The 26,705-nt window shown below is 45.1% G+C and overlaps 1 protein-coding gene across 5 annotated transcripts in view; it reads left to right on the top strand.

Moving 5' to 3' along the window:
* The window catches only part of triob (trio Rho guanine nucleotide exchange factor b), an 88,362-nt gene that overhangs the window by 43,321 nt on the left and 18,336 nt on the right, over positions 1-26,705 (top strand). For all 5 annotated transcript variants that reach the window (XM_040166442.2, XM_040166444.2, XM_078094089.1 and 2 more), the window contains 22 exons: positions 8,394-8,589; positions 9,151-9,317; positions 11,176-11,295; positions 12,213-12,311; positions 12,404-12,496; positions 12,701-12,850; positions 12,941-13,055; positions 13,165-13,280; positions 14,524-14,646; positions 15,000-15,194; positions 15,692-15,807; positions 16,369-16,435; positions 16,842-16,951; positions 17,069-17,138; positions 17,389-17,478; positions 17,597-17,689; positions 17,794-17,905; positions 18,274-18,464; positions 18,783-18,884; positions 20,288-20,427; positions 20,626-20,725; positions 23,674-23,926. In XM_040166442.2, coding sequence (XP_040022376.2) covers positions 8,394-8,589; positions 9,151-9,317; positions 11,176-11,295; positions 12,213-12,311; positions 12,404-12,496; positions 12,701-12,850; positions 12,941-13,055; positions 13,165-13,280; positions 14,524-14,646; positions 15,000-15,194; positions 15,692-15,807; positions 16,369-16,435; positions 16,842-16,951; positions 17,069-17,138; positions 17,389-17,478; positions 17,597-17,689; positions 17,794-17,905; positions 18,274-18,464; positions 18,783-18,884; positions 20,288-20,427; positions 20,626-20,725; positions 23,674-23,926 — 2,818 coding nt within the window. The remainder of the gene's footprint in view (positions 1-8,393; positions 8,590-9,150; positions 9,318-11,175; positions 11,296-12,212; positions 12,312-12,403; positions 12,497-12,700; positions 12,851-12,940; positions 13,056-13,164; positions 13,281-14,523; positions 14,647-14,999; positions 15,195-15,691; positions 15,808-16,368; positions 16,436-16,841; positions 16,952-17,068; positions 17,139-17,388; positions 17,479-17,596; positions 17,690-17,793; positions 17,906-18,273; positions 18,465-18,782; positions 18,885-20,287; positions 20,428-20,625; positions 20,726-23,673; positions 23,927-26,705) is intronic.

Here is a 26,705-nt window from a genome sequence, read left to right on the forward strand (position 1 = left end):
GAGAACCCAAATGCACGACTCGTACACGATGGACAAGACAGGAGGGTTTTAATCAAGGTTCAGGCAGGGTCAAAACCGGGAGATCCGTCAGGAGGCAAACAAGTCCAGAGGGGCAGGCAGGTAATCCGTAGACGAGGACAGGCAGGATCAGAATCAGGAGGGCACACAGACAGGCAGACAAATCCAAAACGGGGCAGGCAGGTAAATCGGGGTCGAGGAACAGACGAGGTCGGAATCGAGAAAAACAGGATGGCTTCGGGAAACGCTGGAAAACTTGGTAGAACACACAAGACAATCTGGCAGTGAGCAACAGAATGTGACTGGCTTAAATAGTGAGTGACTGACGAGGGAAGGCACCACAGGTGAGGGTGAGGAGAACCAGGTGCAGGAAATCAGGTGACGAGGTGGGAGGATCTGAAATGACAGGAGAGTTAGTGAACATGCAGTGGAGATGAATAGACTATGATGTGAACACCCAGTGAAGATGAAAAATAAACTATGATGTGGACGTATGTGTGACAGAACTCCCCCCTCTAGGGACGGCTCTCGACGTCCCACTGGGCTGGTCCGGGTGTGCTCTGTGGAAGTCCCTGATCAGGGAAGGGTCTAGTATGTGGCGTGACGGGACCCACAAGCGCTCCTCTGGGCCGTATCCCTCCCAATCCACCAGATACTGCAGCCCCCTACCCCGTCGACGAGACTTGAGTAGGCGCCGGACCGTGTAAGTTGGGCCCCCGTCAATGAGCTGGGGGGGCGGAGGGGGTCTGGAGGAGGGTTGAAGTGGACTCTCCAGGACAGGTTTTAGCCTGGAGACATGAAAGGTGGGGTGGACCTTCATGGCCCGCGGCAACTGGAGTCTGACTGCTGCAGGGTTGACGACCCTGGAGACTGGAAAGGGACCCACAAATCGAGCCGCCAACTTCCTGGACTCCACTCTGAGTGGAAGGTCCCGGGCGGACAACCAGACACGTTGTCCCGGGACGTAGCAGGGTGCCGGGGTGCGACGTCTATTAGCCGACCGTTGATACCGGTCCGAGGTACGCAGGAGCGTGGAGCGGGCTTGCTTCCAGGTGCGCCGACACCGCTGAATGAACGCCTGGACAGAAGGGACGCTTGCCTCCAGTTCCTGCTCCGGAAACAGCGGAGGTTGGTATCCTCTAGAACATTGGAAAGGTGAGAGCCCGGTAGCCGAACTGGGGAGTGTGTTGTGGGCATACTCGACCCATAGGAGTTGCTGGGACCAAGAGCGGGGGTTGCGGGAAGAGATGCAGCGTAGAGAAGTCTCCATCTCCTGGTTCATCCGCTCTGCCTGACCGTTGGACTGTGGGTGAAATCCAGACGATAAGCTGACTGTGGCCCCCAGTAGCCTGCAAAACTCAGACCAAAAATGAGAAGTGAATTGTGGCCCCCGATCGGAGACCACATCGACGGGCAGACCATGCAGGCGGAACACCTTCTGTAATAGCAATTCTGCTGTCTCTTTAGCAGAAGGCAGCTTAGGTAGAGGGATGAGTTGAGCAGACTTGGAGAAGCGATCAATTACCGTTAGAATAACTGTGTTACCGTCAGATGGGGGTAGGCCGGTTACAAAATCCAAGGCAATGTGGGACCAGGGACGATGAGGGATGGGCAGGGGGTGAAGAAGGCCGGATGGAGCCTTGTGAGAGGGCTTATGCTGAGCGCAGATAATGCAGGCACTGACGAATTCTCTAGCGTCTTTCTCCATGGTGGGCCACCAAAACCGTTGTTTCAGCAGAGCTAGCGTGCGGATCACTCCCGGGTGACAAGCCAGGCGGGAAGAGTGACCCCACTGCAGGACCTTTGAGCGCAGATTCGCTGGGACAAACAGAAGGTTATCGGGGCAGGCACTCGGTGCCGGTTGCGCTGTATGAGACTGTTTTACTTCCTCTTCCACCTCCCAGGCCACTGCCCCAACAACACATTCAGGGGGGAGAATGTTCTCCGGACTCTGAACGCAGCTCCTGGACTGGTACTGACGGGACAGGGCATCAGGTTTGGCATTCTTCGTGCCCGGCCGGTAAGTTAGAGTAAACTCGAAACGGTTAAAAAATAGAGCCCACCTTGCCTGTCTGGAGTTCAACCGCTTGGCAGAGCGAATGTACTCTAAGTTTTTGTGGTCAGTCCATACCATAAACGGCTGGTCAGCTCCCTCCAGCCAGTGTCTCCACTCCTCCAGTGCAAGCTTTACCGCCAATAACTCCCGATCCCCGATGTCATAGTTCCTCTCCGTGGCAGACAGTTTCCGGGAGAAGAAGGCGCATGGATGAACCTTCTGATCTGTAGACGACCGCTGCGAGAGAACTGCTCCTACACCGGTGTCCGACGCATCCACCTCCACCACAAACTGGCGAGCAGGGTCTGGGAAAACAAGGATAGGGGCAGAGGTAAAACGTGTTTTCAATTCCCCGAATGCCCTGGCCGCTACCGAGGTCCACTGAAAGGGCACTTGTGGGGAGGTTAGAGCGGTGAGAGGAGCAGCCACAGCACTGTAGTTCCGAATGAACCGCCGATAGAAATTGGCGAAGCCCAAAAAACGCTGCAGTTCTTTGCGGGTGGAGGGTTGGGGCCAGTCTGCCACCGCCCTGGTCTTCGCAGGGTCCATCTGAATATTGCCGGCTTTGATGACGAAGCCCAGAAAAGATACTTCCGAGGTGTGGAAACTGCATTTCTCTGCCTTAACGAAGAGGTGATTCTCAAGGAGTCTCTTGAGGACTTGCCGTACATGTATCACATGCTCCTGTGTAGACTTGGAAAAAATCAAAATATCGTCCAGATAGACAAAAACACAGACATTGAGCAGATCGCGGAGAACGTCGTTTACCAGCCCCTGGAAAACAGCTGGGGCATTAGTGAGGCCAAATGGCATGACCAAATATTCATAATGTCCACTGGGAGTGTTGAAGGCCGTCTTCCACTCATCCCCCTCTCTGATCCTGACCAAATGATAAGCGTTGCGTAGATCTAGTTTGGAAAATACGGTTGCCCCTTGTAGCAACTCAAAAGCAGATGAGATGAGTGGAAGTGGATACCTGTTTTTGATGGTGATGTTATTGAGTCCCCGGTAATCAATACAAGGTCGCAGGGATCCGTCCTTCTTGCTCACAAAAAAGAACCCCGCGCCGGCCGGGGATGACGACGGTCTAATGAGACCGGCAGCCAAGGAGTCGCTGATGTACTTCTCCATAGTCCTAGTCTCAGGGGCCGACAGAGAGAATAGTCGCCCTCTTGGGGGCGAGGTGCCCGGAAGGAGGTCTATAGCACAATCGTACGGGCGGTGAGGCGGTAGTGAGGTGGCCCGAGCCTTGTTGAACACCTCCTTTACATCGTGGTAATCCTCGGGTACGCCCGTGAGATCTGGGGACTCAGGAGACACGGAGCGGCTAATGGCAGACGCCGGCTTTAAACAAACCGCGTGACAGTGAGGACTCCACCCAAATATAGTCCCAGTAGCCCAGTCAATGTGCGGATTATGCCTCCTAAGCCATGGAAACCCCAAAATGACTGGTTGTTGAGGTGCATGAAGTACATGAAAGGTGAGTGCTTCACTGTGGTTACCTGACATCTCCAAGCGCAGCGGGGTGGTTTGATGAGTCACCCTGCAGAGTAGCCGACCGTCCAACGCCGTGGCCCGGATGGGTCTTTCCAAAGCGATTTGCTCAATCCCCATCTTGAAGGCCAGGTCTTGGTCGAGGAGATTGGCGTCTGCACCCGAGTCAATCAGAACCGGAACAGTGTAGCTCTTATCCTGGAAAAACAACTGGGCATGGATTTGGGGTCGAGAGGGCATTTCTAATCTAACTTCCCGGCTCACCAGCGCCCTCTGGTTGACTGGTGAGCCCTGTCTTTTACTGGACAAGCGTTCACATAATGACCGCTTTGACCGCAGTACATGCATTGGTTGGCCTGCAGGCGGCGGTGCCTTTCAGCCGGAGCGAGTCGAGCCCGTCCCAGCTGCATTGCCTCTGGCCCCGCGATAGACTCAGAAGGTCCACCCTCGGTTGGTGCCCGTCGCGGTTCCGGCCACTGGCGCGGCGGTGATCCTGAAGCTGCGCAAGCGACCCTCTCTCTTCTCCGCTCCCGCAGACGGCCGTCGATCCGAATGGCGAGGGCGACCAGCTCGTCTAAACCAGCAGGGAGATCCCGAGCTGCCAATTCGTCCTTTACGCGGCTGGATAATCCGTGGTAGAAGGCATCGCGAAGCGAGGCTTGGTTCCAGTCACTCTCCGCTGCCATGGTGTGAAAGTCAATGGAATAGTCGGAAACGGATCGTATTCCCTGCTGCAGACCAAACAGTCCCCGGGCCGCCTCTCGTCCGGGAGTGGCATGGTCAAAAACCCTCTGCATCGCCTCGGAAAACGACGCGACGGAGGAACAGATAGAAGTCTGTTTAGCCCATTCGGCCGTTCCCCAATCCCTTGCTCTCCCTGTGAGCAAGGAAACAATGTACGCTACCCGGGACCTCTCGGTGGGAAACGCGGACGGCTGGAGCTCGAAGGCGAGCGAACACTGTACCAGGAACGGTCGACAGGAACCGGGAGCGCCGGAACAACGCTCGGGTGGAGGAAGACGTGCGTCGGACATTGGAGCGGAGGTGGGTGCTTGGGCAGCAGCGGGGGTGACGTCCGGAGTACGCGTCACCACGGCGAGGTTCCGCAGGTGGTCGCGGAGGGACTCCATGCTGCTCTCATGGCGGGCCGACATAGACTGCATGGCCTCAGCCATGAAGTGGAGCTGCTGCTCATGGCGCTGCAACATGTTGCTTGGATTCGGGGTTTCGGGCTCGGTACGTTCTTGGTCGGCTGGGTTCATGTTTGGCCAGATTGTACTGTCACGGTTACTGATACCGGAGTACGGGAGAACCCAAATGCACGACTCGTACACGATGGACAAGACAGGAGGGTTTTAATCAAGGTTCAGGCAGGGTCAAAACCGGGAGATCCGTCAGGAGGCAAACAAGTCCAGAGGGGCAGGCAGGTAATCCGTAGACGAGGACAGGCAGGATCAGAATCAGGAGGGCACACAGACAGGCAGACAAATCCAAAACGGGGCAGGCAGGTAAATCGGGGTCGAGGAACAGACGAGGTCGGAATCGAGAAAAACAGGATGGCTTCGGGAAACGCTGGAAAACTTGGTAGAACACACAAGACAATCTGGCAGTGAGCAACAGAATGTGACTGGCTTAAATAGTGAGTGACTGACGAGGGAAGGCACCACAGGTGAGGGTGAGGAGAACCAGGTGCAGGAAATCAGGTGACGAGGTGGGAGGATCTGAAATGACAGGAGAGTTAGTGAACATGCAGTGGAGATGAATAGACTATGATGTGAACACCCAGTGAAGATGAAAAATAAACTATGATGTGGACGTATGTGTGACAGACGGTGACAATGAAGTGAAAGAGAATGTGATAAGTTGAGAAAAAAAGGGTTATAATACATATAAACGTTACACATTAAATGTTTTTTTTATTGGCTTTTCTCTTTGATCTCTAAAGATTAGTCACATATGCGACACACAGGAAGACAGAACGACTGTGACTCTGAGCTTATAGAGCGTTACACAGTGTTAGAGGGGAGGTTCAGTCCTTTATTGAGGATTCCCGCTGGCTCGAAATACACAGCGCTACTCGTACACCTGCTACATAAAAAAAAGCATTTAGTTCCACTTAACGCTTCTCATCCGCTGACTCATTCCAATTTTGTTTCCCTCTCCCCAACCAGCAATTGGCTGCGTTGTCTCCGCTAATTCCTTGAAGTCAAACTGTGAGAGTGAATGCTTTTCTCAGCTGGCGCTCAGATACTGTAAATGCTCCTTGAAGACATATTTGTCTCGTTACTCGTGACGTTGAGCATGACTGTCGAATCAGATTTGTCGAACCGCACTTTACTGGCAGATGAATAACTTGTTTTTGTGGAAAGTAAATATATTTGTATTGAATGGTTTTGTATTAATTATCACATTACTTCTAATCTAAATCTAAAAACAGCCTTAAAAGCCACACGTCCGTGTCTGTGTGTTGACATATCGTGTCAAAAGGGTTCCCATTAATGATCCCCCAATTTTTCCCATTGGTACTAAGAAGTGTCAATAATGAGCAAAAAGCTCTACTGTGGTTTTACTGCTGAAGTGCAGCACCTGAGAGACGTTTTGGTGGCTGATACTCACCTTTTGAAATACACTGACTTTGCCTGGAAAATCTTTCAATGCTTGCCAAATCTCAGTCATTTTACAGGACAGACATCTTCTCTTTCTGTTAGTGATGTAATTAATTATATAATATTCATAACATTATTGTATTTATATTATTTCTCCGAACATCTGCTCTAACATATCTACTATTGTTAGTCGTACTTTCTCAAATTCATCAACCTCCCATTTTTGCGTGCTGTGGAAATATGCTGTTTTATCCCATGGATGCTCATGAATCTATTCCGTTTCCACTGTGTGCTGATAGAAGTTCTGGGGCTAGTTTCAATTCTTTTTTCCCGGATTGTAAAGTCCAAAAGCAGTCAGAACTTGTCAGAATCTGCTAATCGCTCATGTCGAACACGGGCGCACGCCCACACAGACACACACATGCACAGAGGATTAATATGAAAAAGTGCTGGAGCGTGAGGATGGGTGGAGGAGGTTTTTGGCGGCCTCCACTCCCTGCCCACGCACACGCACGCACAGTGCCGCTCCCTCCTGGGTTTAATGGGGTTGAGGTGAGACATGCCCTCGTCTCACAATACTTTTATCTCTGAGGAAAAGGAAAGAAATAACGTGGTCAGTAGAGGATTTGTCTTCTACATTATTTAGTTTAGTCAGTTAGTTTAAAGTGTTGGAAGCAGAGGGAAATGGTCTTTTTGCGCAGAGGGGACATTTTACTCAACTGCAGCAAGAGTAGAGGGACGAAAAGTGCAAATGACTTCTTGGTAAGTTTGCGCTTTGCTGCCAGATTATTAAAAATAAGTAGTTGGAGAAGTTAGCAGGTATTTTTCTGCAAAAATAAATAAATTATAATAACATTGCTCTATGTGCTCCTCACGAAAGTAATGTTTTCATGCACAGGACAATTTAGAGTGATGTGTCCAAGCTCTAAGGAGCAGTTGGAATCTAGTTTCCTTAAATGTTAAGTTTAATTGTAAATGTCTTTCAATTTTGCACCATCTTTGGTTTTACATTTGACCAAAGTACTGTAAATGTAAATCTGACATTTAAGATATGATTCCAAACTACACCAGGTTAACATATAGAAGCTAGTGGGGCAGTTTATTTTAACACTTAGAGGCCTGGAAAATGCTCATTAATTATGAGTGAATGATTAATTACCTGTACGTCGACTTACATATTCAGTATAATCAGCTGCCCCGTAACCGTTATGTGACTTAAGGACAATATAGTCATACAATTATATTGTGTGGTGCTTGACAGTCTCACTTTTTACCAGAAAATTTACTCCTAATTAAAAATCAATTCAAATCTACCTAATGCATCTTCTTTGTCTACAATGTTTTCTCAATAAACCTGAACACTTCCTACGGATGTTTGACAGTAAATTCCTTCCAGGAAAGGGTGTTCTCAACAGCACACCTCAGGGACAGCCATTATTATGTCAGTCAGCAAATCAAGAACAGGGAATTATTCAGTTGAGACTAAAATAAAACATACTTGCACAAGGGGGAAATTATTTCTAATAAAGGTCTTAAATGAAGACCCACTCTCTCTTCAGGTACAGTATTTTGACCATTTAATGTAGCCTCATGTGACCCAGAGCAAGACTTAGGTTCTGAAAGTGCAGACTAGACCTCTCGAATTTGGAAACAGACAGAAGAACATTGACAGACGGTTGGATGGTGCCAGGATCAAGGTGCCTCTGGTAACATGATTCAGTCTGCGTGGGCCGTCAGAGACCAGCATTGGCATCTCAGTGCATCTGCTTTACCTGTCATGCATCAGCGTTGTAATATGTTTTATTCTGGCAGCCAGCTCAGGCTGTTGGGTCAACAGTCATTAAACTGTCTGACGGATATTTCAAAAAATAATGTTGTTGTCTTCGTGTCGAATCTGCATTGTGGAACCTCCTGGGTTCAAAAGCTTTGATTTCAACACTTTTAATACACACTTTTTAATTTAGACTGTCAAAGTTTTTTTTGCTTAGCATTTGAGGGTTGCAGCTGGTTACGGTCAAGAGAACAAGAAAGGTGTGGAGAGGATAGTGGATAAAGTTTACTGACTTGGAACTATAACGTCTGATGAGGGAATAATTGGAGCTTTTAATACTGTGCAGTGTTTTTTGTGAATGAATAGCTTGTCATTTTCCTATTTTCATCTAAGTTAACCATTGTTCCTCTCTCACTCCCTCTGTCCCCATCACGTTTCCCCCTCTCAGATCATCTCAGACCTGGAGTCATGGAACGAGGAACTGTCCCAGCAAATGAGTGACTTTGACACCGAGGACCTGACCCTGGCTGAGCAGAGGCTACAGCATCACGCAGACAAGGCGCTCACCATGAACAACCTCACCTTTGACGTCATCCACCAGGGGCAGGAGTTGCTGCAGTATGTTACAGAGGTCCAGGCTTCTGGTGAGTGAGGGAGCAGCAGCGGTAAACAGCTGCAAAGTCTTTATTTAGTCCTCACGGCCTGATGGCCAGAAGGTCTCTGTGTGAAAGTACAAATCCAGCCGGCGTTATGCATAAACCCGCGACGCTGCTCGAGCTGCAGCCGTCGCATTAAAGCGTCCTCTGTGGCTCGCCTCGGGACTATTATGATTTATTAGGGCCAGCGGCCCAGCTGGCATCGCCGCCGGCACAGGACTAAAGTGGGAGTAATAACGAAAAATATGGTGTGTTATAAAAGATGTGTGCTGGAATGGCGTTGTCTAGTCAGCTTTCACAAGATTAGCATTTAACAATCTCCAGGGGTTTATGTTATTAAAATGTAAGCTGTTAATCTTTGAGTCTGTGGCATCCTGCTGTTTTTATTTTATACTATGTGTTATCAATGCAGATGACAACACATAGTATGTCAATTAAATACATATTGTAAACCTCTACCTCTTATTTTGACTTTTAGCTGAGGTGTGTGCATAACTGCTAAATAAATGGTTAGTAATAGTAAAACAATAAAACATGTGCTGTGTGTAGGTGTGGAGCTGCTATGCGACAGAGACGTGGACATGGCCACGCGGGTCCAGGACCTGCTGGAGTTTCTCCACGAGAAGCAGCAGGAGTTGGACCTGGCAGCGGAGCAGCACCGGAGACATCTGGAGCAGTGTGTCCAATTGAGGCATCTGCAGGCTGAAGTCAAACAGGTATGTACTTGAAGAAGAAAAGGACGAGAGAATTTAACAAGGACGCAACAGTGGTTGGATAGTGTGCTGTAGGCAGGATTTTCTAGCCGAAAAAACCTTTTTTACTTACCTAATGTTTTAAACGAAGCTCAAACAATAACTTTATTCATGATAAACAAATGTTGTATATGGCATTGAGGGATTGGAAGTGGAAATATAGCTTGTACACTGATGATGCTCACATGTGCTGTATTTCTGAAAGAAACACGCCGAGGGCTGTGTGTATTTTTGAGGTCAGAATGATGCGTATCATGATGTTACTGCAGAGTGTGTTGAAGTGCCAGAAGGCTAAACTATGTTCTGTTGGTACATGACCACGGGTAGATGACTCATCCTGTTTCAACAATCTCTTTCTTTCTTCCTCTCGCTGCATTTCTGTGTCTCTTACTTTGGGCGAAAATCTGATACAACTTGTTTGGATGCAGAGCCAAGTCTCAAAGAGGGGAAACTAATGAAAATGTCAGGACAAAAGATCACAAAAGGGCAGCTACTTTCTTTCATTTGTTTTGTTTTTCCCAAAATCAGTTCATTGGCTGAACACAATCAAAGCAAGTAAACCAGGAGTTTGCAATGTAGCCTTCTGATCTTTCTAATAAAGACAAAAGCAAACAACATTTTTTAAGACTATCCCTGTTTTTAAAGTGGTGCAGCCAAATAACAAAAGACTTTATGTTTCAACTTGAACCGGAATAAAAGATTGAACAAAGGTGGGGGCGGACATGAAATTGAGACCAAAATAACAAAAATGATACTCTGAGAGAACTGCGGCAAAGTGTTGTGTTGAATAAATAGATCTGACAGTAAGATTATAGAGTGATGTAGGATGATGCTGGTGTTATTCTTAATAATCTACCCACACAGAGGCAGTACTGTGTATGCAACTATCAATGTGATTGATGAATCTGAATTGTCTTTGGTGTTGGCCTCTGGTTTTTAAGACGCTAAATACTTAAACTGAAACGTTTGACCAGGTTACAGTGTATAAAAACAGCGCAACCGCTTCCACCGTACATTACCTATTATACGCTGTGCACCAAATCCTGTGAAACTACAGCAACCACGTGGGACTACAGTTGGACACGACTACATTTCTTCTGCTGATTTATTCATACATATTGAAACATTCAATCCTGCGCAGTTTAAGAATAGAGATGATAGATTAAGCACTATGATGAAACACTGGCTAATATGTAATGCTGTGCCGTCCCACCGTGAATCATCTATGGAGTCCTTGCTTCTGTCAGTTTGCAAGTGTTAACATACCTGTCCATCCCTCAGGGCATGGCATGTGCCATGGAAACATAGGCTCTGTTGAAAAGGAGAGTCAGAGTGCTGTTCCATCATCACTTTTATAGCGTAGCTTCAGCCACCCACACAGCGGGTGTGCCTGCTGAGTCGGAGAGAGAGAGAGCGAGAGGGGTGTCTTTGACAGACTTGGTGCCCTTTGGCTCAAACTAGGCTTACAAAACTGTGAGCGATGGGATTCTGTGTGCAGCCGGGAGATTGTGTGCAAGTCAAGGTGTGTGTAAAGAGATACTATAGAATTGACTGAGTAAAATATGTAATTTATACAGTAGGAAGGGAAACGTGTGCACAGTACTGAGGGTGGATGCAAAGGAATGATGGGGGCTACCAGTTTTGCAAAGCAAATAAAGATATACATGTATCAGAAAAAGGGGAAAACATTTTTAAAAGATGGAGAAAGTACCTTTTATATCTTTGTTCTTTCAAAGCATGAAGAGAACAAATAATTTAGTTCTATTAAATCAATGAAATTTGAACAATTGCAAAACTCTTTGCGTATCTGTGTATCTTCCAGGTTCTGGGTTGGATCCGTAATGGGGAGTCAATGCTGAACGCCGGGCTGATCACAGCCAGTTCGTTACAGGAAGCCGAACAGCTGCAGAAGGAACATGAACAATTCCAACATGCAATTGAGGTAAATTAAAATTGTAAATATTTTAAATGTTTCTCTCTTTCTTTCTTTTCTTTTTTTCTTCTTCTCGGGTTCATTGTGTCCCCACCTGCTCCCCTTCACACCACAAAGTCACACGGTCAATGGAGTCAGTCTTGAATTACTAATATCTAGACCTCTCTCTGCCCACCTTTCATCTTTATACTCTTCACTGCTGATTATGCAGGGTGCATTTCCTTTGAACTCCTTTAAGCCCGGCTCATTTAATGCAGACCTGTTCCTGACCTACTTCTACCGAGCTCTCATGCTCACACACAGGGACGCATGCGTAGAAGAAATCAGTGTTTATGATCATTGCCCGGGTGAGACTTGAATTCGTACACACATGCCATAACTTTAGTTCCTGATTTCCATAATGGATCCTGCTCGGTGAGAAAAGGGAATGTCTTCCTTGTCAGTATGTACAGCATTCAGCAGGAGCTGCCAAACGTGGCAGGAAGTCACCCACTTTTCCGTAACCTCTTTCTTTCTCGTTCTGAAACCACCGGTGAGCTACTGCGTTACTCAGATTAACCACTATGACACAAATAATCCTCACATACTGTCCTCTTTCCACCTCCCCATCTCACTTCCTCTCCAGAATGCTCGCTTCTGAACAATCTTTTTAACACAGCTATAATCGGACGCGACCCTCTGTTGCTCCTCAGTCCTCTACTTTGACCCCTACTGTGGCCCCCCAACCACCACAGCATTCGCCTTCAAGACCGGTCCGCAAAAATAGTCTATAACATGAAACCGGTCCGTGTGGTAAACAAAGGTTGGGGACCGCTGCTCTACTCTTCAACAAACTGCCCTTCCAAAGCAATCATTTAGGATATAGAGATTCACATGACATTTGAATTTTGTTGTTTTTTTAAATCTCTCCTTTATCCCCTATGAAGAAAACCCATCAAAGTGCGCTGCAGGTACAGCAGAAGGCTGAGGCCTTACTCCAGGCAAACCACTACGACATGGATATGATCAGGGACTGTGCTGAAAAGGTAGAGCTCCTTCGCAATTGTCTCCATCTCTAAATGAAAACACAGTGACAATGCAAGCGGTAAATTGATTTGTTTTTCCGTCTGACCGACAGGTGGCAGACCACTGGCAGCAGCTGATGCTGAAGATGGAGGACCGACTAAAGCTGGTTAATGCTTCCGTGGCCTTCTACAAGACCTCCGAACAGGTATTCGTGAATCTGATCCTTTTAAGCAAGAGTGACTTCAAAACGACTAAAAGAGATCTTGTGAATTACACTTTCCTCTGTGAACATCAACGGTCGTGGAAGGTTTATGATGAAAACATTGCTGCTGGTTGGGATGATGTTGGGAGCAGCAAGTCCGTGTCATTTCGTGCAATGGTTGAATGTACCGTATCATCTCTGTCTCAGGTCTGCAGTGTGTTAGAAAGCCTGGAGCAGGAGTATAAGCGAGAAGAGGACTGGTGTGGGGGTGCTGATAAATTGGGCCCCAACAGTGATTCAGACCACGTCACACCCATGATCAGCAAGCACCTGGAGCAGAAAGAGGCCTTCCTCAAGGTGATAAACTGTAAAGACAGCTCATTTCCAGTGTTTCGTAACTTGAAAGGTAATTATTATTGACCTTGCTGTCGTTCTGCTCACTCACAGGCCTGCACGTTAGCCCGGCGCAATGCGGATGTCTTCTTGAAGTACCTGCACAGGAACAGCGTCAACATGCCCGGCATGTTGTCACATGTCAAGGCTCCAGAGACTCAGGTCAAGAGTAAGTAGATGGGTCAAGAATCACTTATAAATTATAAATTAATTTTCAGAATCCAGGTGTTCAATGATGTAGAAGAATTGCTTATTTTGTCCCTGTGTTGTATCATCAGATATCTTGAACGAGTTGCTGCAGAGAGAGAACCGAGTGCTTCACTTCTGGACCATGAGGAAGAGGAGGCTGGACCAGTGCCAGCAATACGTTGTTTTTGAGCGCAGCGCCAAACAGGTGTGTCCTAATTATTCCGTGTGGGCTGTACTGCTTGTCTATGGGTGCGTTTGCAAAAAGCGCTATGTGGAGATGAGGCTGAGCAGATCGGCAGATTGCGTCATTCAATTTATCACAGAACAGAGTAGAGTACGTAGAGACGAGCCTCCTCCTTCTTAGACGATCGCCATCTGTCGGTGTTTGAACTGAGTCAGCAAGTTTACGGGATTCAGTTAACAAACAGCTGCTATTTCACTCCTGATTCTTCTCCTGTTTTAAGTGAAGCGGTCAGTTTTCTCTGTGATTTTACATCTCAGATACATCTTCAAACGATGTAAAGTGACAGACAGCTTATCATTATACGACCCAGTAAATATAAACCCTGTGTTAAGTACAGAGCATTGTCAAACACTCATTTTTACTCCTCAATACTGAACCTTGCAATTATTAGAGATCTGAGCTACGATAATGGATCACGTAACAAGAACGCTGACCTTTCCTCAAGCAAACAAGTCTTGGATCAGCTAAACATTAAGGACCTATGAGATGAAACAAGGTTTTGATGTGATCGTTTTTTGTAGCATCTCCTCTGAATCCACAGATTAAGCGGAGTTCTGAGTGCTCTGTTTAAACATTTCAATGCTGGACACTCTACATTTTCAAGACAAACTATCAGAATCTCTGGTTGTAATGATCTTAACCTCTCTTCCAATTTTAAGCCTAAATTCAGACATTTTGCTCCATCCTGTGGTGTTTGGATAGTACAGCGTAAGCACACAGCTTAGTTAATAAATCAGATGACATCATAGATGTTTCTAGGACATGGCTATTCTAGGGCTTTCCAGGTTTTATCCCCGGGCCCAACGGCTTTCTGGTCTCACAGTTTCACAGCTCTGCTGCTCCTAGAAATGATGTTGGACCTTCTAGAAATGTATGAATCAGCTACATTTGAATGGGTGGTAACATATCGTAAAATATCTAAATCTCATATCATATTGTTCTGTCCATGGAACAACTATGGATCACATATTTTATCCTGAGCTACGCTGACTATGATCAGGGGACAGCAAACGTTTTAATTAAAAACACTGGTGAGTTTAAACATACAAACTAGCCCTTGACTTTAAATTTACTGTTGTAGGAGTTTTAGGTGTACTAACTTGTACGCGGTCTTCACCTTTGAATAGTTAAGAGTTATTTTGTTAATGCAACTACAAATCCCTGCTGTGTGAATGTAATGACTCGTAATCGGTTGTGTCCTCAGGCCCTGGAGTGGATCCACGACACTGGGGAGTTTTATCTGTCCACACACACGTCAACTGGGTCCAGCATCCACCACACACAGGAGCTACTGAAAGAGCACGAAGACTTCCAGATTACAGCAAAGGTGTGTGTTTGTGTGTGTGTGTGTTTGTGTTTATCTAGTGACTATTTAAGAAGGATGTGAGGGGTAGAAACTCGTGTATACGTGTATATTTGTGAGTCCTTCCGTGCTCGTTGTGTGTTGTGTTTTCACAGGCGCGCACTCTTGTGTGAGGCCCATTCCCGGGGAAATGTATTGTCCCGATCCCTCATCGATGTGTGACTGTTATTGTGTTGGAGAACAAGCTATTGTGTCCGTCACACAACACAGTGATTCCTAACTCTCTCTCTCTCTCTTATCTACCTTTCGTCCCCCGGTTCTCTGTGGCGACCTCCCTTTTCTCTCTATCCCCTCCCTAAATGTCTCTCTATTGAAAGCAAACCAAAGAGCGGGTAAAGCTGTTGATCCAGCTGGCGGATGGGTTTTGTGACAAGGGCCACGCCCATGCCCTGGAGATAAAGAAATGGGTGTCCTCAGTGGACAAGCGGTACAGGGACTTCTCTCTCCGCATGGACAAATACCGAACCTGCCTGGAAACAGCTCTTGGCATTTGTTCTGACTCCAACAAGGCTGTGAGTACACATCTTTTGAGTAATACAGATATCAGCCCTATTCTTCTTAGAATGTTTAGGCCGTCCCTTTTTGTTTGATTTATCCCAAAACCTTGTTTGGATTCTGTTTAATGAAGGACTATATAGCGATAAGTCCGTTGATGAGTCCATATGTGGCCCAGGTTATAGTAATTCCTAAGAATAATAAAGAAATTGACCTGTTGGAGCTGGAATGAGATTAAAACAAAAGTGTCTGTTACTGCATTCATTTGATCAAACATTCTACCCCTGGCATTTTATTGTAGTTTTAAAAGTAGGAGCTGGCACCAGGTGGTCAAATGTAGATAGATAACTGAGACTGTCAAATGTCCCCCTTTTTCACGCACGTCATCTCCTGGCAGTTCGTTTTAATGAAGTGGTGCTAAGCGAAGGCCGACATGTCACAAACCGGTGTGTTGACTCGTGAAAGACCTACATGTTTGTTGTGTGCAACATAAAAGCCTCTGTCACGTTTTCAGAGCAAAGAGCTCCAACTGGACATCATCCCAGCCAGTGCCCCGGGGTCAGAGGTCAGGTTGAGGGATGCTGCCCTTGAGCTTAATGAGGAGAAGAGGAAGTCAGCACGACGGAAAGAGTAAGTGCGAGACATTTCCCTGGCAGAGTGTTTGCTGATCGCCACCTGATGTTCGGCATCACAGGTTTCCTCCGCAGGCCTGCAGAAATGCCTGCATGAATAATTCACTTGCTCCTTGCAGACATATGAAAACATGTATTTGTTTAGGTCTGATTTACATTTTATAGCTGCAGCCAGGATTTCATTACAAATTGTATTGGCAAATTATAATGTGGAGTGGAATGTCAAATAACCCAGAGAACATGAGCACATTATAGCAAACAATGACATTGTTGCATTATATCAAGAGTGAAAACCAATGGAGATGGAATTGATGGTGCGTGTGATGAGGAAGAACAGTAACGTCCCTTATAAGCATTTACAACAAGATATTTGAGTGTTCCAGACGCTGTATAGAACCTATTTTTGCAATTAGTTTTAATTAGTTAAGGAAAATGAATAAAGGACAGAGACTGACAAACTAAACTTGAGCCCAGTTATAATCCATCCACATACAGCAACAACGCCACAGTAACACAACTGAACATGTTCATAAGTGTCCCAATGTGCAATTCCTTTCAGATTCATAATGGCTGAGCTGATTCAAACTGAGAAAACCTACGTCAGAGACCTACGAGAGTGTATGGATGTAAGTATTAGCAGGAAATATGAAATGTTGTTTGTTTTATTCGGTGACCATGTTGCGTTAACACATTCTTTTACTTTTCCAATAAGTTTCACTTATTTTAAGTAATTAGTCTTTAGTAATTATTCAACTGTAACTATTATTGTATTTTTGTATTTCTTTATCAGTTTTCACATATCTTATTAATCATCACTGGTTGGTTACTGATTGTAATTTCTTCATTCCTACTTCCTAATGGTTTTAATTAGCTTTAATTCACATGTAGCATTTATGTCGCTGTTTTATCTTCCCACTTTCAATACGTTGCTTGTGGCTGCAACCATGGTTGCCCATGCGTCATGTCTTCACTTTAAATATTTCAATTGCTTTTTCACAACAAATGTCTATGTGTCTACGTGTGTGTGTGCAGACTTACCTGTGGGAGATGACCAGCGGTGTGGAGGAGATCCCTCCTGGTATTGTCAACAAGGAACACATTATCTTTGGGAACATGCAGGACCTCTACGAGTTTCATCACAAGTCAGTGAAGCTGGGATGTGAAATATTCTGTACTCCTAACCTCCAACATCTTTTAATTCAGTTAAGATGATACATCCCAAGTTTAAATACTTATATATATTAAATGATATATTACAGTATCTTCCTGAAGGAGTTAGAGAAGTATGAGCAGCTTCCGGAGGATGTCGGCCATTGTTTTGTGACTTGGGTAAGATATCTACCATTTGTAACTTTTGTGTCTGTGTGTTTCTTACTATGCACGTAACACGCAAACATTTAAAAATTTGAATTTTGCTCTGGTTTCATCAACATTTGTTTTGTATGTGAACAAGTGCATATTATGTTTAAATAACCAAACATAAATAGTACAAGACAACATTTTTTTTAATAGGTTGTTTTCCATCCAAGACTATTGATAAGTGGTGAAATAATTTGCTGGTGTCATTTCTCCTTCCAAGGCTGATAAGTTCCAGATGTATGTCAACTACTGTAAGAACAAGCCTGACTCCACCCAGCTCATCCTGGAACATGCTGGACCCTACTTTGATGTAAGTAACCAACATTGCAACTTGGTGTACACTATTTAGTAATATTAGATGGCTGATCCTCCTCTTAGAATAATAAAGACTGTCGCACAAGTAAGCCATGTGACTGGTCGATTTACAGGAAATCCAGCAAAGACATCGCCTGGCCAACTCCATCTCCTCTTATCTGATCAAACCAGTCCAGAGAATCACAAAATACCAGCTTCTTCTCAAGGTGTAGTAAAACAAATGCATACAGTGGGAACATAATCCATGAAGATCGTCATGAGTGTTTTCATTACTTTAGTTAAATATGACTCTGTTATGTCTTTCCTTTAGGAGCTGTTGACATGCTGTGAGGAGGGTAAAGGTGAGATAAAGGATGGACTGGAAGTCATGCTCAGCGTCCCAAAGAGAGCTAACGATGCCATGCACCTCTCCATGCTGGATGGTAGGTATACGCACACACACACACACACACACACACGCACGCACGCACGCACGCACGCACGCACGCACGCACGCACACACACACACACACACACACACACACACACACACACACACACACACACACCTCTGCTGTTCTCATGATAGTCGCCTGTGTTGTGAGCGTTGGATGTGTCCCATTAAAATATCCTTCAGTTTGCTTTTGTGAATGTGATTAAGTGGCTCACATTAAGCACATTGAGCACAAAGTACTCAGCAGAAGTTTTCAACTTGCCACCCACGGACGTGTTTGCACATATTGTCTGTTACCACATGCAGACATCCCTAAATGGTGTGTGTTTCCTCCTACTCCTCTCTTCACCGCCTCAGGGTTTGATGGGAACATAGACTCCCAGGGCGAGTTGATCCTTCAGGATTCCTTCCAGGTGTGGGATCCCAAGACTCTGATCCGAAAGGGTCGCGAACGACACTTGTTCCTCTTTGAGATGTCCCTGGTGTTCAGCAAAGAGGTCAAGGACTCCAACGGCCACAGCAAGTACCTGTACAAGAGCAAGCTCTTTGTAAGTAATGTACTGTTTGATCTGATTTTATACAGTATGATACAGAACTCAACTAAGATGTACTGTAATGCACTGTCAGGGATGATGCTACAAACCAGTAATTATTCTGTGCATTGATTGCAGCTTGTGTCACTCATGTTATCAGACTCTTCTTTGGGATGTATCAGGTTTATTCGGTCAAATGTATAAATATAAGAGTGAAATCTAGACATAACCCAAGACTGAGCGTAGCTTTTTGGGATACACATTGTTTTTTCACAGAATTCTTTGTTGTTTATGTGTCGTATAAATTTGCTTACATCTCATTCATCCACTTAGACCTCAGAGCTCGGAGTGACAGAACATGTGGAGGGAGATCATTGTAAGTTTGCCCTGTGGGTGGGCAGAACCCCGACTTCAGACAACAAGATCGTCCTCAAGGTACATCAACGTGTGGATTTTGTTTAAGATAAAGGGTCAATGTGTGCACCTATTGGCATTAACAATTTCAACTTAAATGAACAGTTTTCCCTTATTTTACTCTTTACAAGAGTATTTTATATAATTTGACAAGACTGGGAACCATTATATTTTTGCTTGATAAGGACCTTTATTTCCACTTCTGGCTATGGATTAAGTGTAAAATAGACCCCTCCCCCCCGAGCCCCACACACAAAGACACACTTTGATTCCCCTTCTGCAGAGATAAGGCCAAGTTGTTCATGCATTAAGAAGAAAAGTCCCTCCGTGTCTCACTAAATCCTGCACTGCAGCGTTACGTTCTGCTACTTATTCACTCATCACACAGGCGCAGTAGCTTAGCAGCTGATTGGTCATAATCAAAACTCACAAGACACTTGTTAGTTCTCACGCAGTGAGTCAGAAGCAATGTTTAATGCAGGGTCTGTATGTAGTATTTGTTTTTCAGATTGACAAAGTACTAGATACAGAAACTTGTGGATCCCAGTGTATGTCTTTCAATGCGTGAATATGTGCTCTGCGGCTGTATTATCGCATTGCTTCTGATGATTTTCCTTATCTGCGCGTTATGTAACATGGTACCACTGCAGCCTTGGTGCTGCCGGTTGCTAAGTGAAGGAGGAAGAGACGACACAGCTGAGCAAAGTCCATCCATCCATCCATCCATCCATCCATCGTCAAACCGCTTATCCTGCACACAGGGTCGCGGGGGGGCTGGAGTCCATCCCAGCCAACTTCGGGCGATAGACAGGGTACATCCTGGATTGGTCGCCAGCCAATCGCAGGGCAACACAGAGACACACAACCATTCACACTCACATTCACACAACTACGGGCAATTTAAAGTCCCCAATCAACCTGATCCCCAGAGCATGTCTTTGGACTGTGGGAGGAAGCCGGAGAACCCGGAGAGAACCCACGCAGACACGGGGAGAACATGCAGACTCCACACAGAAAGGCCACTGGGTGGAATCGAACCCAGGACCTTCTTGCTGTGAGGCAACGGTGCTAACCACCACGCCACCGTGCCGCCCCTGAGCAAAGTCATATACATATAAATGCAGTGTTGCATCGGTGACGTGAACAAACACAAAGCCGACATCAAGCATCTCTCTGTGGAACCCTGAGTGAAGTACAAGAGACGACGCGGTTATCTTCATTTCACAATGTCTATAGTGACGTAAAGAACAGGATTGCAGGGATCAAAGCCCTCGAAGGATCATGCAGTACTGAATATGTACACACTCACTGTGTAATGGGTCACTAATGCATTAATTCAACCCAAGTGAGGGGTGACTGCTGTTTGTCTGTGCCGTTAGATGGGAAAAAAAACTAGAGCCTGTAAATCATGTGTTGCATCACAGGCTTCAAGTATCGACAACAAGCAGGACTGGATCAAACACATTAGGGAGGTCATCCAGGAGCGAACCGTCCACCTGCGTGGCGCTCTGAAGGAGCCCATCCACATCCCCAAAGCCTCCGCCGCCAGACACAAAGGCAGACGGTGAGATCACAGTGCATTACTCTGATCATGAGTTTAAATGCAAAAGTATGTCCGCCCTCAAACAATGTTGTTACAGTAAAGTCATTTTCTATATATTTCCAGAAAATATTCGGAATAAATATACAGTAAAAACTATTGCGATTCAAATTGATGACACTATTGTTGGCAGAGCGTTTTACTGATATTGTCTGCCTGCAGGGACGGAGAGGAACTGGACAGTCAGGGAGATGCCAGCAGCCAACCAGATACCATCTCCATCGCCTCACGGACATCCCAAAACACACTGGACAGCGATAAGGTTTGACTACACACACACACGCACGCACACACACACACACACACACAAACGCTCCAGGCATTTATCATAATGTACTAGGAAGCACTGATCCCTTTTTGATTTCCCTGCTCATGCAACACCATTCGCTTGATTCAGTCAGCGTGCAGATAATCGGTCCATGTCGTGCCATCGCACATCGGAAGCTGCAACCTGGTGAAATGCGGGCAACGTTCCACAAGTTGCTTCCTGTGAAAGTATTCTTGTGTTAGGAGGAAGAAACGGTCCATCTGACAGGGCATGAAAGAAGTGTTTGTGTGTGTCTGCGTGTGTGTGTGTGTGTGTGTGTGTGTGTGTGTGTGTGAGTCGCTTTGCTTTCTGTGAGCAAGGACAGTCGGGTTGGTTATATATCTGGTAATCGCAGCACAGAAGGCTTGTCCTCCTACGCTCAGTATGAGCAACTGTAAACACACACACACACACCAGCATATATAGAGAACAACATTTCCATACTTTTATATCGTACTAATTATAGACTGTAGCTGTGAACTCTTACATGAGGTCAATATTCTCGGTAGCTCGGCCTCATTATCAGGAAAATAAGTAAATGAGTGTTCTCTGTATCTATTTAGTTGGCTCAGCCCTGTGGTTGTTTCATTAAGTAAACAATACATTGTGAAGGAGAGCGTTGTGCGGGTTTGTTTACTTGTCCCTATTGTTAAAGCTCATCCACATGTGTCAAAACTAATTATATAGTCGTTGCTGAGTTAAGGGTAAACTCTGAGGCTTAACATTCACAGCACACTATGACACACACAAGGATACATTTTGCATCTCAATCTGACCTTTTGAATGCTTCTCTCTGTCGCTCTCTGAGAGGACTCTCTGTGAGACCTCTCATTCAAGAGGCTGTGACAGTGGCGTGTGTGTGTGTGTGTGCGCGCGTGCATGTGTGTGTGTCTCTGCTTGAGTGACTGAGCAGCTTCAGCCTCCCCCGCTCTATTCACAGAGGATGCTCGTCTGTACGCCAGACAGGAGAGCACAGTTTCTAAGTCCTCACAGCAATCGATCTCACACTTTGCTTCAGACATAGAAATCTCCGGGCGATATTCCGCGTTTTCTCTTCTATTTTTGTTAGCGAGCAGAATTGTGGCGAGGCTTGATAGATCCGGGGTGGAGACGCAGCAGGGAATCGTTTAAGCTTGAATAGGCTGATTGTACGAACCCACTGCGCAGTGCTGTGGGATGTTACAGTGGATGGCAGCAACCTTTCTTCTTTTGGCCTTTGGATGTTATAATGCATCAGGATTGGGATTATCTGGAGATAAAATATTCCTTTCCTAGGGGGAATATTTAAAAAAACCAAAAACATTAATTCACCCAGTTGCCCTGTTTTCCGGACAGCTTATTCGTTGTGATTGAGGACATTCAGTGGATTGCTTTAGCAGTCAGACGCTGTAGAGTTTTTCGTTTTTTTTCCGGGACTTCTCTCGTAATGAGAGAGTGGAAAACAATGGAGAGGCTGGAGGTCAGGATCTCACATCCCATTTCTCAACTCCTCAGCTCTCTGGCTTTACCACACTACCAAAGGGTAGGTTGCAATGAATTGACTTCGCTAATACTCACTTCTGTGATATTTATGCTGTTAAATGATAAATGATCTTTTAAATGATAAATCAATGCAATCTATTTCAGTTCACTGGAACTTGCAGCACTGCATACATTTGAACACTAGAAATGTGGTAGCCATGTTCCATTTAAGCAGCATTAGACCTTTGTAAGCATAGAGTTTATTAAGTACAGCATTTAACTGTTTGACTGATAGTATAACTTTTTAACGTTTCAGGCATTTATCATCTATCTGTAATATTTTATATAAATGTTCTCAAGATGATTTAAATTATGTTTAAAATGACTTAATGTAACTTGTTCCTATACCATAGGATAAAATGGTATGTAAAGAATAAAGAAATTCATCTATATTCAATTAGTTCTGTTGCTATGTACAGCATGGAAGACAAGCTACACACGGTTGGAAAATTGTATTATTTATGGATTTGTTGCATTGTATTTATTGTGTGCAATAAAGCCACTTTCCCAGACAATTAAGATGTTCATACACTATTCATATTTGTAGAATACACCGTACATGTATGTCTGTCACGTAACACTTGCTGGCCGTCAATAGCAACACGCAGCTTTTCAACATTTTCAGTCCCGTGTTGGACAGAAATATCTTTGAGAACAGCCAGTGACTAATACCACTGTGTTCCATCTGAATCTAATAATGAAACTAATCATTTCTTTCTCAGACATTTAGATTTTCAGAGTCAGGTCATCAGAGTGACATTTTGTTCAGTTGTGCTAGAATGAGTCAACGATCGTCCGTGCATGTAGACTTTCACTTTGCAGGGCTGCTCGAGTACCTCTGCTGTTATCAAATCGTACTGTGTGGGAACACTTTGCTTTTTTTCCCTGTAAACCCATTCACTCCATTTTCTGATGACAGAAGTCAGTTTACTCAATGACAGTGGTGGACAAAGTAGTTTGACGTTTAAATTAAGTACCAACTTACTCAGTTACATTTCACCTGTACTGAATAGCCATGGAATAGACATTGCTATCAACTTAAACATTTAAAAATATTTCTTGCCAATATATAATATAATAATATTTAATAATAATATTTGTATTATTAAAATGCAGGGACAAAAAACAAGGGGAAATTGTATTTATATCTTTGTAGTGTTCTACTCATCGACACTATCTGGACAAGATACGTCTGAACAGTAAAACAGAACATTTCTTCCATTTTTCATTCCTCATTATTAACAACAATCTAATCGCACTACACAGTGCACATATGCTCAATGTATTTACTTTCACAGTATTTTGTTAAAATGAACAAACTACAGCATATGTTTACAGATAACCGCCGACAGGTTTTTACAGACATCTCTCTTCCCTTCCAGCTGTCCGGTGGCTGTGAGTTGACGGTGGTGATCCACGACTTCATGGCTGGTAATGGTGGCACCAGTGGGGAGCTGACGGTGCGGCGAGGTCAGACTGTGGAGGTTCTGGAGCGACTCCACGACAAGCCGGACTGGTGCCTGGTGAGGACCACGGACCGCTCTCCGGCCCAGGAGGGCATCGTGCCCTGCTCCATGCTCTGCATCGCTCACTCCAGGTCTTCCATGGAGATGGAGGGGCTCTTCAACCACAAAGGTAGGAAGAGGGTTTTCATATGCACACACACACACAGACTGGGTGGGTGGAGTTGAGGAACACCTGGACACATCCCCACGTTAGGAACAAGCCAATTGGATGAATTTCATTTTTTGGAAGCAGCAAAGGTGGTGTGCAGAATGTTTGCAATTCACCAAACAGCTGCTGGTCACACCCGTGTATACATTGGTATAGATATACTTGAAACATAAGGAAAAAGCGAGTGGGATGAATTTATTTATCTATTTTATGTAATTTACAGGGGTCAAAAATGGATCCGCACACCAGATAGCTCAGGTATAAAGAAACTATTTGCATTACGATTTCAAGCACCAGGGCCTCCTTCAGACGTCATTTCTTCTACAAACATTTCATTAGTGACCTGCAGAACCTCAACTTCTCCCCAAACAAGCATGAGAAAGCACAATGTGTATTTTGGGCTGTTGCTACGTAAACCAGCCAAGCCATGGAAGCTCTTTGGATTATGTTGAAATCAGTTCAACCTTTACATTCCAAGCCCTGTAACATCTGCCGATGGGATTGCTGCTGGAATCTGTTATGTTGTCTTAAACAGGCAGCTGCATGCCTCTCCGTTGTAACAAACACAAACTGTGAAACAGCCTTATTAAGGTGCACAATCTGCATCTGTTGTTGTGCCTAAAGGCGTTTTATTGAGAGGAGTCCATAATGTACTACCCAAGGTTCTTTTAGTGCGTGTGTGTGTGTGTGTGCGCGCGTGTGCATGCGTGCGTGCGTTTGTGTGAGCGTTGGTGTGAACATCACATCAGCTGTGGTTACAATAAATAAATATTGTTATTTAGTGCTCTGTCAGATTGTCAATAGCCTTATAAGACCATAACAACTTTTATTGTTGGAAATGGCGTCATGTTTCTGCATTCATAGACACTCACACATTCTCTTGTCTAATGTATGTATTTGGATACGTCAAACCAGAGAATAAAAAAGGATTCATTTTGGAGCAAAAAAATATTAATGTCCAAATATTTTTTACTTATGGTGCTTATGATGTGGGCTTGATCAAGACGGCTGTATTTTGCGACTCCATCCTGTCCGGTGAAAAAGTCCACCTTTAACCACAACCTCCCTGAACATGCATTTGATTCCAGTTCTGTGACAGAGACCCAGTTATTTGCTCAGATGCTGATACGTCTGGTTGTGGTGGTTGTAATGGTTTCTTCACAAACACCTTAGTCCTTGGTTTATTAGTGTTATGAACTGCTGTCATTTTGTCTTGACAAATGCTTCTGTTTGTGTCATTCTCCCTTTTGTTCTGGAAGGATGGCTGGGAGCTGCAATGTTTGTTTCTATGGTGATATAGAATACACATATTTTGCTGGCAGTGTCTTTGAAGTCGGTATGAGAAAGATGAGAAAGCTTTGACTTGTGTTTAAAATAATTGGATCCCTTTAACGTAGAGAAACTCGCAACTGGTACGGCGCACAAAGAGCGGCAGCATTTCCCATCTACCTATTTTACACTTTTGACAGCAGCGCCACTGTTTCCGTGGCTGTTTGGCTCCTGCTTTTATCCGTCTTTCTCTGGTCCGTTTTTTGAGCCTAACCTGCCCTCACTGTTTGTATCTGTGAGTTTCTGTGGTCCGTAGGAGGAATGAATTGAGCTTCTCCCTACAAGGGTCACTGTGCTTTAAAAAGCCTGTTGCTGAGGAGGAGAAAAGACGAGGGTGACAAAAAACGACTTTGCTACTTGGTCCGCTTTTGTATTCACCGATCAACCATGTAGGCCGCTTTGTCGAGAGCTGTGGAAGGGTGACGGTCCAGGGGAGTCGTGCTTTCCCTGCTGTGTCTCACACACAGGAGTCATTGACTCCTGGGGGCCATTTTCGGGAATAGCAGAATAGGGCCAAACAAATGTTTCAGCTGGCAGCTGGTTGTCTGCCTTGATTATGGGATGTGTGACATGACAGAAGTTAAGACTTTATGTGCTCAGTGTGTGCAGGTGTTTTCTAAATGTTTAACCCTGTGTTGTTCAGTTAGCGGCTCAAACCTACACATTCGTTTTAAATCAGGTTTTTAAGCACTTTCTTTAGCACTCTAATCACATTTCAGTTTGATTCCTGGAATTCCACCGTTTACCAAAGCATAAAGGTCGACTATCTGTGCTCTCGTATTGAAATACATCCAAAGGTAACGGTGGTGTCATTGATTAAAGCACTCCGGAGGGAAGTGTATAAACAAGTGTCTGTGTGTTCTTACAGGATAGAGTGTGTTGGGATGGAGACACACATACAAAGACACACACTCACAGTGAAACAGGGAGATCTTTGTGCATCTAGCTGGCATTGCTGATCCGGACTGCATAGTGTGTCAGATGAGGTGAAGATGTAGGAAGACAGAGTAAGAGGATATGTAGCAGCTGAGAAAACCCCTGATTGCAGGGTCTTCAGAAAAACAATCTGAAATTCATAACCCACGACCAATTATGAAACAATCGAGCGTTTTTTGTTCACTTGGATTTCATAACCAAGTCTATATTTGTTGGAAGCACACTGCAGAACTTGTATGCATCGTAATGCCTGTAAAATATGCACCCGCCCCCACAAACTGAGTGGGTGCTTCTACGAAGGGTAATACGGTAGATGTTCATGTTTGGAGACATCCGCCTGCAACAGCGAGGCACCGTGGAGGTTTGCCCAAACCTCACAGCAGCCAACTCACAAGAGAGGGAGGGAAGGAGATACAGCGAGAGGGAAAAACATCCTACTCTCTAATGCTGCATTTGACTTTTCCTTTTTCCCTTC

Source organism: Gasterosteus aculeatus, chromosome 20 (genome assembly GCF_964276395.1).
Source record: "Gasterosteus aculeatus chromosome 20, fGasAcu3.hap1.1, whole genome shotgun sequence".
Taxonomy (NCBI): Eukaryota; Metazoa; Chordata; class Actinopteri; order Perciformes; family Gasterosteidae; genus Gasterosteus; species Gasterosteus aculeatus.